The sequence below is a fragment of the Podospora anserina genome, chromosome 7 (assembly GCF_000226545.1).
Source record: "Podospora anserina S mat+ genomic DNA chromosome 7, supercontig 1".
NCBI classification, from domain to species: Eukaryota; Fungi; Ascomycota; class Sordariomycetes; order Sordariales; family Podosporaceae; genus Podospora; species Podospora anserina.
Genome location: NW_001914854.1, coordinates 1279211 through 1293312, shown reverse-complemented (window position 1 = coordinate 1293312; position 14102 = coordinate 1279211). Strand labels below are relative to the sequence as shown.

The window sequence follows — 14102 nt, the reverse complement described above, 5'->3', positions numbered from 1 at the left end:
GCTCACCGTTCACCAAAACATTTACGCCTCACTTGGCGGTCTGAAGGAGTTTGGCTAACATGGCCGCCATGTCTGCCTGAAAACCTCGCCGCAAGGAGCCAGGGCTGCAGAAAAGCAGGGTCTAAGATCTCTTCGGTGCCTGTGGTACAGGAGATGGGCGCGGGAGCTTGTTGGTAGTTGTGTGTGGGGGAGGAGCAGCTCCTGGCTGGTAACCGGTTACACGGCCGCTTAAGCTTCCCGCAGCATAGCCGCCCTTCCCATCCTGCCGGGCCTAAAGGGTCTGAACTGAGAACAAGCTTCTGAGGCTTTCTGTCAGGTCAGATCTTTGCTGCATAGCTGTGGTCTTTCGGAGATTTGAATCGACACATGCTCCATCTGACACCTGTCCCCAGAAACAAAACAAGCAACTGGAAGGGGAATTCAACATTACAATAATTAGCAAGGCATTACATGACGCCTCCTCAAGCTGAGTGTGTGCCAGATATCCTGTCTTTGATCGATTGGACAATGCCCTTTTCACAAGGATTGTCATGGCATGCTGACAATTAATTACAGAATTGGCCCTTATCCCCTCCAGGCTCATAATTCAGGAAGGAGACAAGCCTGTGCCATCATTCAGTAGGTGAAATTGTGGCAAAACAAATCTCAAAGTTCCCAAAATCAAGAGACGCTCCATTGGCAATGTGCCAAAAAGCAGGCAGGGTTGTTGAGTACTCTGTGCCATCGCTTGGGACCTGATGCTGTGTGGTATCCACACTCGAGTCCGATGTCTAAAGTCCGAGGGACCCAATCAGCTCAGGCCATGGTTACCACACTGACCTTCGGTCAAACAAGCGCCGCGATATCGTTTTGGCCTACATGTACAAAAACAGTTATCCTTGGCCCGGGCCCCAAGCCCTGTGTTCCGTTTTGGTACTCTTCGTTTGGAGAATGCCTTACGGACAGAAACCGGTTCCAGGCATTTCTTCGACCTTGTGAGGATGCACCGGGAAACGATGGCCGCGTCCCCAGATGCAAGAATACGAACAAGACCCTCTCTGCCATCGACGTCACACATTAATTAACTGCCTCACGGATCGCTTGGCTCACTCGATGTCATGGGCTGAGACGGTAGGCGGGCAGAAGAGCGGTGTCGAAGATGGCTGTGTGCTGACAAAACATCGATCAGAAAGGAACGGCAGGAATCGGACAGTCCCATTCCCCGAATTCGTTGACCGAGAGAATAAGGTTAAGTGAAGACCGGGAGCAGCACGGAAATTAAAAACCCGGCGAGACGGCGGAACAGCGTTGACGGTTGAGTTAGGTGACGTTGTTGTAAACGTTTGGGATTATTTATCAAAGTGCAGTAGAGATATTAACAACAACTATGACAGGGAGCTCTACCAGGGAGCTATACGCACCAACGACGTTGATTGGACAACACGCGGGGACATCCATTCAAGGTTAATTCTCTGCAACCTCACTAACTCCATGCAGCGGACGACTTGCCGAAGAACCTTGCAGTCTGTGGCTGAGAAAGAAAGTTATCGCGGGTGGGATACACCGTCATAAATGTGCCGTAGGCAGCAGCAGCACACCCATTGGAGCCCGGCCGACTTGTTGTTCCACTGCACCCGCCTGCACGAGGTGTCCTCGCCTCATATGTTTTCATTTCATGATACATGGACAGGAGAAGAGTTTCAAGGAAGAGTTGTTGTGCCGTCCCCTTGGATCACCGGCCCCGCGGCGGCCGATACGTACGGTCCCGGGGCCGTCACACAGCACCACCCGAAGGATCATTAGTGATTTGGGTGGGCTTGAGTTGAGATGGCCCAGATATGCGAGTGCTAAAGGCCACTAAGAAGGACCTACTCGTTTCCTAAAGAATTCTTCAGCGAGAGGAAACATTCCTAGTGCAGTGACTTGGTTTGTAGTGGCTTGACTGACGATCAGTTGTACCGCCTAGGGCGAAGTAACGTCGGCGCGATATACTTCCAGATACGGATTCTCTATCAGCTCAGTTTTCGATACTGCGACCAGCCATTTAGGCCCCTCGGAGCCTTACGCGGCAACTTTTGTAACTTGTTCATCCGTTAGTCATGCAGTCATCGTGGCAATCCCTTCTCTTCCCCCAGTTGCCCTCGCAGTTTTACCCCACCTTTCCCCCCTCCATGCTGTCTAACGTCTGTCTCTCCACAGCTATGACCGACCCCACACGCCACAGGGCTGAGAAATCAGACACAGCACAAAAGTTGAGGGAAACACTCCCTACTGCGCAGTATGCTTGGCGAGAAGGATCGCGGGTCAGAGGGCTCGATTGGGTAGCGCTAGCACCGATGCCACCGAGTGTGGCCCATTTACGGGGGCGTTGTCGTTTCAATTTCGAATCAAGTGCTTCCGTGATCGTCTAGAAGAGCCAGTTCGTCTGGTTCAGACCCTACACAGGCTTCACACGGCTCGGGTCCGATGGAACACTGACGGCGTCGTGTATGGGACCCTGGCCCTGCGATATATGGTCTCTAGCTTTCCCCTCTTCTTCCCCTTTAGTACCGTGGCTCGCCCGGCCTTCTCATGTTTCCGCCGTGTACGACGGGAGATAGAGAATGGCGCCTTCCTTAACCGCGGCGGTGGGTGTGAAGAGGTGCATGAAATGTCAGAACCGCGCAGAGCTAGGGTTGATCGATGCCGGATTTCTTCTTATTGCTCGTTGCCACGAGCGAACTGGCCAGTCATGATGGGATGTCTGAGCAGATAAGCGCAGTTTGTGCAACGTTCCTTTCCCCTCCTGGGTTGCACAACATCTCACGATGCTTCGACACTAGCTTTTCCCAGAGCACGCTTCTCACTCTCTGTCGAGCTCACGGCACTTGGCGTGCGGCAACCACAAGCCACATACAGGTACCGGGTCCTTGAACTACGCTGCTGCGTGTCCCATCTTCATGACGCTGGCTTTATTCCCCGTTCCCGCCCTTTGACGTTGGAATGTCTCGGCCGCCCACCAGCCTGGAAGGAGATTCCAGCAATGGGAAGATCCGCCCAGTCATCTGTTAGTTGTGACAGCTTCCTACTAGGTAGGAATGGCTGAGTACTTTTCTCTGTTTACCGCTTGGTGCCTTGACTCTACCACCACTTTCCTATCTTCCACCGGGCGTATAGCCGACTAAGTATCGGGGATAAACTTGCTGCATGCCCGCAAGCAACCTTTCCATTCAACCCATGCCTGGCCAGCCCAGCTCTTGGCCGCTGCTACTCTGCGGCGCATTTATGGGGCACCGCCTACGAGGTACCTGTAAGGCACCCATTCTAGGGCTAGGTGCCTCTCAGGCACCGCTGTACCGGGCGCGTAGAGTTCTGGTTTCCAAGTAGCTTCCATACAACACTCTCTGGCCTTCGATATCTGCCCCCCCTGCTTTGGCAGGGTACCTGCTGTACCCAGCGACCTACCCGCGGGGCCCGTCTCCCTACGTACCTTGGACCACTGCGAGTCCCGTGCTGCCCACCCTCTCGCCCCCCTCCCCCTCCCCCTTCCCCTCCACTCTCCACGTATGCTGTGTACACCCGGCGGCGGAGCAGCGCTTCTTGTCTTTCGTGTGCGGGACACAGACAGGCGAAGCACCACAACAAGTTACAAGCAAGCAGCTGATGAGATCCTTGAGTCCTGCTAAAAAAGAACCGCGCGTGGTTGGTTCCTTCTAGGTAGTCGGCGCACCGCTCACCCATCAGGGTGGTTCCTCCCCAAGCTCTGGCAAGGGGGGGTGTGCTCGCCGTTGGCACTTATATCCAAGAGCTCGACCACTCTCGTTGCTGCTTCTGTTTCTGGCAAAGGTCCATTTCTCGGACGAACTTGCTTTTGTGCTACGACCAGCTGCCCACCCGGACGGACGAACACACTTACACGCCCAGGATAATAGCGAAGAGGATAGAGGAGGCTAGGGAAGCAGGATTACCCGAAGTAGTAACAAAGAAGAGACAACAACTGGGGCGACACACAAGAGCGATAAAACAAAATGGCTCACAACTCGGACTCGATGTCCCCGCCTTCATCGTCACAGCTGATCAGATCTGGGAGGAAAGGGTCCAAGAAAGTCAGGACGGGTTGTATAACATGCAAGTAAGTGCGAGGGGTTTTTTTTTCTTGACGACGTTGTCCTGCATCCACCCGCAACTGGCTGTCATAGCCGCGCGAGCCCTTCCTTGCCCACCACCAACCACCCTTCCCCTGCCTGGCCCTCCTCGCTCCGTCAACACAAGCTAACCTCGGACTCGCCTCGTCCGTCTGCGGGTAGAATTCGCAAGGTCAAATGCGACGAAGAAAAGCCATTCTGCATGCGGTGCACCAAAACAGGGAGGAGATGTGACGGTTACCTCGACGCCAAAGCTATATCACAACGCCGGCGCCGGTCCGGTGGTCTGGGGCAAAATGCTGCGGGAGAGCCTCATGCTCCGTTGGCCACGCTCTTCGAATGGGCTACCGGGGATGAGAAGAGGGCCTTTCACTTCTTCCAGCACGTAACAGCGCCATGTCTCGCCGCCGACCACGACGGCGCCTTCTTTCGAGTGCTGGTTCTTCAGATCTGCCAGACGGAACCAGCAGTGAGGCACGCCGTCCTTGCTGTCAGCAGTTTACACGAGGGGATGGTGCAGGCCGCCATGATGCCTCAACTGCTTCACAACAACGACAGCGAGAACCGAAGCGCGTTTGCCCTGTTTCAGTACAACCGCGCCATCGCCTGCCTGCTCGAACAAATGAGAACGGTCAACGCCCGGCCACTAGTACCATTACTCACCTGCGTGCTGTTTGTCTGTATCGAACTCATGCAGAGCAAAGACAAGGAGTCGCTCATCCACCTCGAGCAAGGACGGCAGATCCTCTCACAACTAGGGCCGAGAGTTACAGGAAGAAGCCCCGAGATCGATCTCATCAAGCAGCACCTCGTGCCAATGTACACACGCATGTCTCTCACCTCGTTGATGCTGGGCTGCGCGCCAACCGCCATCCCGGAACCGCTGAAAACCCTGACCGAAGTCCCCATGGTGTTCAAGACCATCGACGAGGTCCGGTACGCGCTGTACGACTTTATGGACCAGTGCCTGAGGTTCGCCAAAAAGTCGCACGCCGCCAAGATCAGCAAGGTGCCCGAGGAGGACATGCGGGCGTTTGAGCTGGAGCAGGACGTCCTCCTCCGCAAGCTCGCCAAGTTCAACGTCGCCTTTTCGCTGTACCGGTCGACAAAGGCCAAGGAAGCACCGCCCGGCTCCATCGCCCTGATCCAAGTCCACGTTCACACGACGTTTATATGGGTTTCCACCGCCCTCAGCCGGCACGAGACGGTTTTTGACGACTATGTCGATACTTTTTCTGCCATCATTCCTCTGGCGTCGGAGTTTATCAACACGCTGCTGTCGCCGCAGGGGCAGGGGCCAAAGGGGCCGAGTGGTGGGCCTGATACGAGGAGGTTATCGGCCATGTTTACGTTTGAGATGCATGTGATTGCGCCGTTGTATTTTGTGGCGGCCAAGTGCAGACACCCCATGATCAGGAGGGCGGCGCTGGAGTTGCTGAGGCGGAACCCGGGACGGAGGGAGAACTTGTGGAGGGCGAATGTGATGGCTACTATTGCGGAGCACACCATGAAATTGGAGGAGAAGCATTTGAGGAGCAGGGGGGAGAGGTCGGTTTCGCCGCCGGGGGCGGTCGGGGGTGGGACTATGCAGCAGCATTTTCCATATCAGTTTGGTCCGGGAGATGCCTGGGGTGGTGGGGGGTTGGAGGGGGTGCCTTTTCCGGATGGTTTCTTGTTGGGGGACATCATCATCCAGGGCAACAACAGCAACAACAGCAGCAGCAGCAGCAGCAGGGGTTTGGGTTGTTTGATTCGATTCCTGTCGGTAATAACAGGCCGGTGTCGAGCAGTGCGACTGCTGTTTCGGTCGAGTATGGCGGGATGGCCACCGGGCAGCAGCAGCAGCATCATATGCCTATTGATCCATCGCTTCTGTTTGATGCGAGCACGGCGGCGGAGGTGTCGTCTGCGCACTCGTTTAGTGTGGCGCCGTCGATTGCTTCGTCGCTTGACGATTTGGGGTCTTCGCAGACGATATTTGTTGGGGGTGCTGGGAAAGGGAGCACTAACCCTGCTCCTGGGGGGTCACAGCCGACGCATTCTCAGGTTTCGAACTGGGGGGGTTCGACTGGTGCTAATGTTGCTCCCGGGATTGCACTTGAGCCGCCTACTCCGAGGGATGATTCCCCTTTTGGGCATATCCTTTCGCGGCAGAGCCAGAGCGTGGGGAGTCCGAGTGTGGGGAGTGAGGGGTCGCCGGAGCTGAGTGCTATTGATTCTTTTGGGGGCTATCAACTGCCGTATCAGAATAATGGGTATGGGATGGACTTTGTTTTGGGTGGTGGTGGGGGAGGAGGAGGAGGATATGGGGGGATGGGGGGTATGGGGAATATGGGTGGTGGTGGTGGGATGGGGGGTATGGGAGAGGGTAATAATAACAATGGGGGGATGCAGTTTTGGAGGAGCGGGGATGCGCCGTATGATGTGCCTGAGAGGTATAGGGTTAGGGAGAGCATACTCGGGCCGGAGAAGGAGGATGGGAGCAGTTGGGTGATGATGTTTAGGAAGTTGGGGGGGTTGGATGGGGAGTGGGATGTTTTGACTGAGAGTGTGGTTTGTTGAGTGAACATATTTGGTGGGAGTGAAAGGTATATAAAGTGGTATTTAGGCATATGGGATTTTGGGAGGAAAGAAATAAAGATAGATACCCGCTTTTCTTTTTTTTTTTTTTCCCTTTCAATTAACTTTCGATCTTTGGAAGGAAACGTATATATATTTTTTGTATGGAGAATTTATCTTGACCTGTTTTTTCTTCAAAAACAATTGCCGGAGTGATGTCGGGAAGAATGAAGTGACGGAAGGAGAGTGTGACAAGACGGACAAGACTATGTATATGTATTTGACTCCTTTACCGCGTCATGAGGCAACCCAAAAATGGCAACCTCTGTCAGCACGAGTGTTGTTGCCTGCCTGCCTTAGTCAGATCTTGGGAGGTGAGATTCATAGCAAGCTCGAGACTCTCCGAACCCTGTCCAGCTGGGGCGGGCAACTACCCTTTCGGAGAGAACTGGCCAACGGAATGAGACGGATACGGTTGCAAGTGATTATGTACATTTCGGAGGGTTTGCCATGCTGGTTGGTGGGGGTGGTAGATCTCTGGTGCGGCCGTCATGGTCAGGCTGTTAAGCAGATGTTGTTTGTCCTGGTTGAGTGGTAACCTGCTTTCCCGGTGAGGGTGCTCGGGCCGGGATATTGGGTTGGAGTATGCGGCCCGGGGGAGGGGCTAATGGAGAGCTAAGGTATGTACGACTCCAGTTACGATGGGAGGGTTCAAAGTCAGTCCAGAGCGTGAGTGTGTAAAGACGGGCCGGGCAGAGGCAGAATATGGCATGACATGACCTTGACTTGTGTCGGGTACGGGTGATGAGTGGTTGCGTTGTGTTGAATACAAAGAGGCTGGTTGATGTCATTCGGATAGGGGATGTAGTTGATGTTGTTCCAAACCGAATTTGAACTGTGAGCCCTCGATGATGGAGAAAATTCATGATCCCTAAGTCGAGCCCTGGAGGAAAGCTTGAGGGCCGGCTACATGCCTTTCGGTTAGTTCCGTCTCAAGCCGTCAGGCAGGCAGGCAGGCACAAAGCCGACGTTGCTCCCTCGGTCAAGGTAGTGGCTGTCGATTTCCATCCGGCAATGCTTCCTTCCAATCATCAGCTCATCAGCCGTCCCCGATTGGGTTCTTTCTCACTGAGCAAGGTTCTAGAGTACAAGCTAAAATGCTCCAAAACAAACATCACATGCCCCCTCCACTTCTCATGCACAACATTCTCTCATCCGATAAACGGCAGACGTTGTACCTTGCCTCCGTCACTTCTCACATTTCCCCCTCCGCATTTCGATCCGGCACGCGAAAGCATAAAGTATAGGCGACCCAACAGTCTGGCACCCTAGCACACACTCCCTCTCGTTCCGACAAGAATGACGCATGCTGCCGGGTTGCTTCCCGACCAACCCCTTTGCCGTTTAGTTGTTCGGGACCATATCATAGCTGGCCACATGGCCAACTGCTGAGCAAAATAAGAGACCGGGTATGTGACTACCCGCCCGGGTGTCTTGTTCATGTTTTCTGTCAAAGAAGCGATGTTCGGGGAGGGCAGCCACAAAGTCGGGATGTTTGGTGCTTCGGTAAACCAAGAGGGATTAGACCCCGGCATTCGGCATGGAGCGTCCCTGGTCTATGAAAATCTGCCGATATGTCGTGCCAACAACGGCAGGACTCTCCTTGGCTGGCAGGAACTGAGATTGCGCCGGTCCTAGCTGTACCACCTTCACCGGCTGCATGTAGGCTCGCATCATTGCCACCCTTACATACCTAGCCCGACTCGTGTTTTTGAGGTGCTACGGCGCTGACAAGACGATGTTGGGCAGCGAGAGCCGTGGCATGACCGGGAACTTGTTACACATGCAGAGACTGGGTTGTGTTGGCAGCCAGAGAAGGCATGACATTGACATATGCGACCTGCATCGGAGGGGTTTCCCGCCTGTCTCCTCCTGTCCCGGGGTAAACCGTAGGAGGGGAGTGACATATGCAGGGAACTCGTGACGGGTGCTGTCATGAAGTGGAAAATTATTGGCGGACGGGAGGCCAGGTCCTGTTATGGCTTTTGGGTGAGAGAAAACCAGGAGAAGGCGGGCTGCAGAGGTTGCGGGAAGGGAGCTCGGGTGGATATGGATACAGGATCGGACTCGAGGGGAATAGTGGTGGGTGATACCCGTCATGGAGGTTCGTTTGTCGGAAGCGGACTTGATGATATTGTGAGCTGTGACGGGAGATTAGTTAGGGGAGTTGGAGATGCTAGTGGCATGACATAGAGACAGGAAAGATATCAACATATAAGACTGCCGGCTTGAACCACCGAGAGATCTCTCAAGTTAGACCGCATCACTTCGAAACATACACATCTACTGAAATAAAACAAAAAAAATGGGTCAACTACTCTCCACTTCGTCTTCTTCGAGACGCTCCCACCTTCTCCCATCTTCAGCTTCCAAGGCTCCCCTTGGTAAAACTGAAGCCGACATTCTCCTGTCAGACTCATCCTCCGAACTCTCACACCCCTTTCCCACCGAAACGAACAACGACAATTCCACCAATACCCAAACTCCCCCTCTCCTCCCCCTCCTCAAAAAAGCCAAAGGCCACTACTACTACCCCGTCTCTGGCCCCAAGATTCTCGACGCCTGCGGCGGCGCCGGCGTGGCCTGCCTCGGCCACGGCAAATCCAACAAATCCGTCATCAAAGCCATCACCACCCAGCTCAGCACGGTCCAATACGCCTCCTACGCCCACTTCCGCGTCGACCCCGTGCTCCAACTCGAAAAGTTCCTCTGTGAAAGCACCGACGGTAAAATGGGAAAGATGTATCTCATGTCCTCTGGTCAGTTTCCCCCTCTTTTTTGTCTTTTCCCACCCATACTAATTGTGTAAAACACAGGCTCAGAAGCAGTCGAGGCCGCCTTAAAATTTGCCCTCGAATACCACGCCTGGAACGGTCAGCCGGAGAGGGTAAACATCATCTCCCGCTCTCACTCCTACCACGGAACGACAATAGGGTCGTTATCCGCCTCAGGACACACCACCCGGCGACAACCCTTCACCTCAGTCCTCAACCGGACAAACTTCCACCACCTCCCCCCCTGCAACCCCTACCGCAGCCCCCTCCCCCGGGAAGAATACCTCTCCTCCCTCCTCACCTCCCTTGAGTCCCTAATCACCACCATCTCCCCCTCGACAATCGCAGCCCTAATCCTCGAACCCATCGTCGGCGCTGCCCTCGGCTGTGTCCCCCCTTTACCTGGTTACCTCTCCGGTATAAAATCTTTCTGCCACACCCACGGCATCCTCCTGATCTACGACGAGGTGATGTGCGGAATGGGCCGGACAGCCACCTCCCCTTCCCACCATCTCCACGCGTATCAATCCTTCCCTGAACCCGACATCTCCCCCGACATGATGACAATAGCAAAATCCTTCTCCGCCTCTTACCTGCCCGCCTCGGCGCTTTTGATCTCCACCCCCCTGTCCAACTTCCTGACCTCCCACAATAAAGTTTTCACTCACGGGCACACAAACCAATCCCACCCCGTCGTCGCCTCCGCCTGCCTCGCCGTCCAAGGCACAATCCAATCCCGCAACCTCCTCTCCAACGTCGCCGCCCAGGGGGGGTTGCTCCTCCACCTACTGCAGAAACAGCTAAGTCAGCACCCAAACGTGGGGGATATAAGGGGCAGGGGGCTGTTCGTAGGGATAGAGTTCATAGCCGACAAGACAACAAAACAGCCGTTTGAGCGAGAACTCGATATTGCGGGCAGGGTGCACAAAACCGCACTAAAGAACTGGCAGGTCCTGGTTTATGCCTCCCAGGGCTGCGCCGATGATCAAGGGAGGGGGGACGTCATCATGGTCATGCCGGCGTATGATGTCACTGCCAAAGAAATAAGAGAGATGGTGAGGAGGATCGTGGGGGCGGTGCGCGAGGTTTTTGATAGTTTATGGGTTGCATAAGGGTGGTCAAGTCGAAGGGAAAGGTCTCGGTTGGGTTGGGAAAAGGTTTCTGTTTGGTTGGGAAAGAATTCTGTTCGAGTTGGGAAAGGCTTTTCGATTTGGGTTGGGGAAAGCTTTGGGCTGGGTTATTTGTCTGTTTGAGCTAAATAATTTGGTACCAATCTGGACGATGGCTAGTGAGTAATCACTGGAGGAATAGGGGTCAATTAGCAACACAATCATTACGCCATGTAATCGAAACATCAGTCCCATTGAGAATTTTCATCTTCACCATCTCCACACTTTTCTCTTTCTCTCCCTCGGGTCTAGACGGGAGAACAACATTTGGGGAAAACACATCCTCCCACCTCCACCATCCGCCATGAAACCCATCCACTCAACATCATCCTCACAGATTATACCCCATCCCATCTCTAGACCCGTCACGTTAGAAAACATAACAGACACCCACAAGCACCTCGGACATGGAAAACAGTAAAACCTGACGAACAAGACAACACAACAGCTTCGGGTCAAATGCAGGCAGACATGACATGAAACAAGGAAATGTGTGTTATTTCCCCAAAAGACCAAAACAACAACAAAGAGATGACCAACGGAAAGCTCTCTTCATAAATAACAGGTAGAAAAATCCGGTAGACCCCTTCCCTTGCGTGGTTCCCTCCCACCCATATCTAGTAGAAAAGGATCCCGTTTCCTTCCCAAAAAGCCAAGACGCCATTTTGTGCTCCTCGATTGGAAAAGCAGAATAAAAACAATCTGCTCTGACGACCGAGCAGAAACCCCACACACCCTTCATTGAAAGCCCATCACCCGAGTAGGCGAGGGCCCCGAATCTAGAATCGAGAAGTTGCGTGTCATTCCCGTGCATAAAACGTCGTGGCTAAAAATCGAAATAAAAACGCAGGAACAACCCATTACTTTTTTTGGCATAACGCGGTCGGGATCGCCCAAATGCGCCGGTCCATCCAGGAAGGGCAGACAGGGAAAAAGCGGTTTATCCGTCATCCCCAAGAAGAAAGCGGCATGGTGATCGATGGAAAGAGCTTTCAGCGGCTGACACTCATCTGGAAGAGAGAACGAGGTCGGATGTCAGCGCCATACCCGTCTATCCAAAGCAATGACGAAACATGCAGTTGGAAACGGGCAAGCGCCAGTGCTGGGAATCGAAAAGAAGCGAGGGGGCGTCGTGGTGTGGTATAATACAATCAAGCAAGGGGCCGGTTGCCGCCGCGGCGACCCTTAACCGGCTGGGTAACAGTGGTCCAGCCGTCATCATCGACAGCAGGGCTGGCGGGAGCCTTCTCGGTGGTGGGAGACAATGGGCCGCGAGCATCGGTGGTTCCGTTGGACCGAGGAGGGCGTCCACCATCCTGGCGGGGTGCGCGGGGGGCACCGCCACTGCGACGGGGACCGCTGGGGGGGCCACGGGCTGGGGCATCACCGGCTCTTCTCCAGCTGCCACTCTCGGCGGCGCGGGACTTGGGAGCAGGCTCACGAGGCTCGCGAGTTCTGACGGGAAGCTTCTGCTCACCCTCACCCTCCTGGACTTCTGGCTTGGTACCAGCAGCAGCGGCGGCCTCGGCATCAGCCTTGGCCTTCTCAGCAGCTTCCGCAGCAGCTTCCGCAGCAGCAGCCTCTTCGGCCTTGGCCTTCTCAGCAGCCTCGGCGGCAGCGGCCTCCTTGGCCTCCTTCTCAGCCTTGGCCCTCTCCTCAGCCTCCTGCTTGTCCCGGATGCGCTTCTCCTCGACCTCACGCTCGCGGGCAGCAGTGTCGATGGGGCGGGCCGCACCGAATGGGTTCGACTTGGAAGTAGGGGCAGGCGAGATCACATCGGGGGCCTCGGAAACGGTGCGCTTGGTGAGGTTCAGTCTGGGTCTACCAGCTGGCTGCGCAGCGGGGGCGGCAGCGGGAGAACCAGGAGCCTCGCTACCCTCACGAGACTTTGGCTCGACGGGACGCATGTTGTTGCGCCAGTTGATCTCTTTCTCAGCGGCGGTAGGAACACGCTCGGGACGCTCAGGGCGCTCGGCAAACTCGCGGCGAGGAGGGCGAGAGCCATCTCCACCTTGGCGTCCTTCTCCGGGACCCCAAGCGGCGGGGGAAGCCCTTCTAGCGGCGCTGAAGTCGGTGGTGTTGCGGGCACGAGCACCCTCGCGAGACTCTGGGCGCTCAGCAGGGGGAAGAGGGCCCCGTCTCTCCCAGTTGATCTCTCTGGCCTCTCTAACCGGCCTCTCGTCGTTGAACTCACGGGGAGGTCTACGGTCGCCGAAATCGCGGTTGCTACGGCCGCCAGTGTCAGCGAGGGGACCTCTCTTGGCACCCCAGTCAAGCTCGCGGAAGCTCTCGGTGCGGTCGCCGAATCCACCACGGGCTACAGGACTGTTAGCTTTGCTGGTTGGTACTTGGCATGTATATGTGATATAAACTTACGAGGATCAGCAACCTTGATACGAATATTACGACCCTCGAAGGACTGGCCGTCGCGGGTCAAAGCAGTCTTGAGACCCTCAAGATCAGCAAACTCGGCATAGGCGAAGCCCTTGGGACGGTTCTGCTCGCGGTCCTCGATAATGCGGACGTTGACGCAGTTGCAGTCGTGGAAGAAGTCGGTCACACTCTCGACAGTGGCATCATACGACAAGTTGCCGAGATGAGCGGTATAAGGAGGCTTGGTGGGGAGCTCCTGGGGGAGGTTGTCGCGGAGCGAGTGGTAACCTTTATGATACACAATATTAGGATTCTTCTTTGTGAACGTCAACACCGCAGCAGTGCAACATACCCCGGTCATTGCCGTAGCTAGTGTTATTGCCATACGAGCTGGGGCCAGTGCGACGGTCGGTCGAGGGGAAGGACTGGGTGCCTAGGTTTGGTCAGTATTTTCTTTTCCAGAGGTGATTCGGATGGTGACGGTGAGGTGCATACCGGAACCTACAGACGGTCAGTCAAATGCGCAAAAGAAATTTCAATCAGTTCAGGACGACTTACCATATGTGTCCTCGACTTCATCAGCCCACGAGGAAACACCACCAGCTGTGTTGCTCAGTCAGTATGCAGTCGGGCGAAGCAAGGCTGCCACCACCATCACCACCACCACCACCACTAACATCATCCTAAAGATAATTTAATGGCGGTGGGGTCTTGGCATAGAGGGGGAGGGGAGGTCGTACTCTCGCCGAGGAATTCACCCAGAGACAGCTTCTGGGCTTTCTCTTTCTTGGGAGCTGGAGAGGAGAGGACATGTTAGCAAGTGAGGTCATGAGTAGCAACGTGTGTTTGTCGCGAGGGGTATAAATCAGAGGGCGGGGCAGTCGAGGTAGGTAGCGAAATGGAGGCGGTAGATGGTTGCTTACCCATGATTGCGGTTTAGTTGGCCACGCGCTTGCGAGACGAAGCGCGTAGGATGGAGTTGATGACGGGAACCGTGAGGGGATCCGTCAAGAAGTAGGTAGGTATCGAAAAGGGTCGAGTGATGGATGAGTCCGGACCCGAAA

General features: G+C 54.9%; 4 protein-coding genes across 4 annotated transcripts; 2 read left to right on the top strand and 2 right to left on the bottom strand.

The window, feature by feature from the left end:
- Positions 1–3986: 3986 nt before the first annotated feature.
- PODANS_7_5580 (uncharacterized protein) lies at positions 3987–6309 on the top strand (the record flags this gene model as incomplete). Its single annotated transcript, XM_001907879.1, has 2 exons — positions 3987–4090; positions 4266–6309. 2 exons carry the CDS (start codon positions 3987–3989, stop codon positions 6307–6309), a joined length of 2148 nt encoding a protein of 715 aa, XP_001907914.1.
- Positions 6310–8441: 2132 nt separating this feature from the next.
- On the bottom strand, positions 8442–8822 carry PODANS_7_5570 (uncharacterized protein; the record flags this gene model as incomplete). The annotated part of the gene is made up of 1 exon (XM_001907878.1): positions 8442–8822. One exon carries the CDS (start codon positions 8820–8822, stop codon positions 8442–8444), a length of 381 nt encoding a protein of 126 aa, XP_001907913.1.
- A 205-nt stretch (positions 8823–9027) lies between these two features.
- On the top strand, positions 9028–10608 carry PODANS_7_5560 (uncharacterized protein; the record flags this gene model as incomplete). Its single annotated transcript, XM_001907877.1, has 2 exons — positions 9028–9481; positions 9539–10608. The coding sequence occupies 2 exons, from the start codon at positions 9028–9030 to the stop codon at positions 10606–10608; spliced, it is 1524 nt and encodes a 507-aa protein (XP_001907912.1).
- Positions 10609–11816: 1208 nt separating this feature from the next.
- Positions 11817–13833, bottom strand: PODANS_7_5550 (uncharacterized protein; the record flags this gene model as incomplete). The annotated part of the gene is made up of 5 exons (XM_001907876.1): positions 11817–12982; positions 13042–13326; positions 13391–13471; positions 13597–13641; positions 13779–13833. Coding segments are annotated over 5 exons (1632 nt in total), but the record flags the coding sequence as incomplete, so codon positions are not given.
- Between the last annotated feature and the right edge of the window lie 269 nt (positions 13834–14102).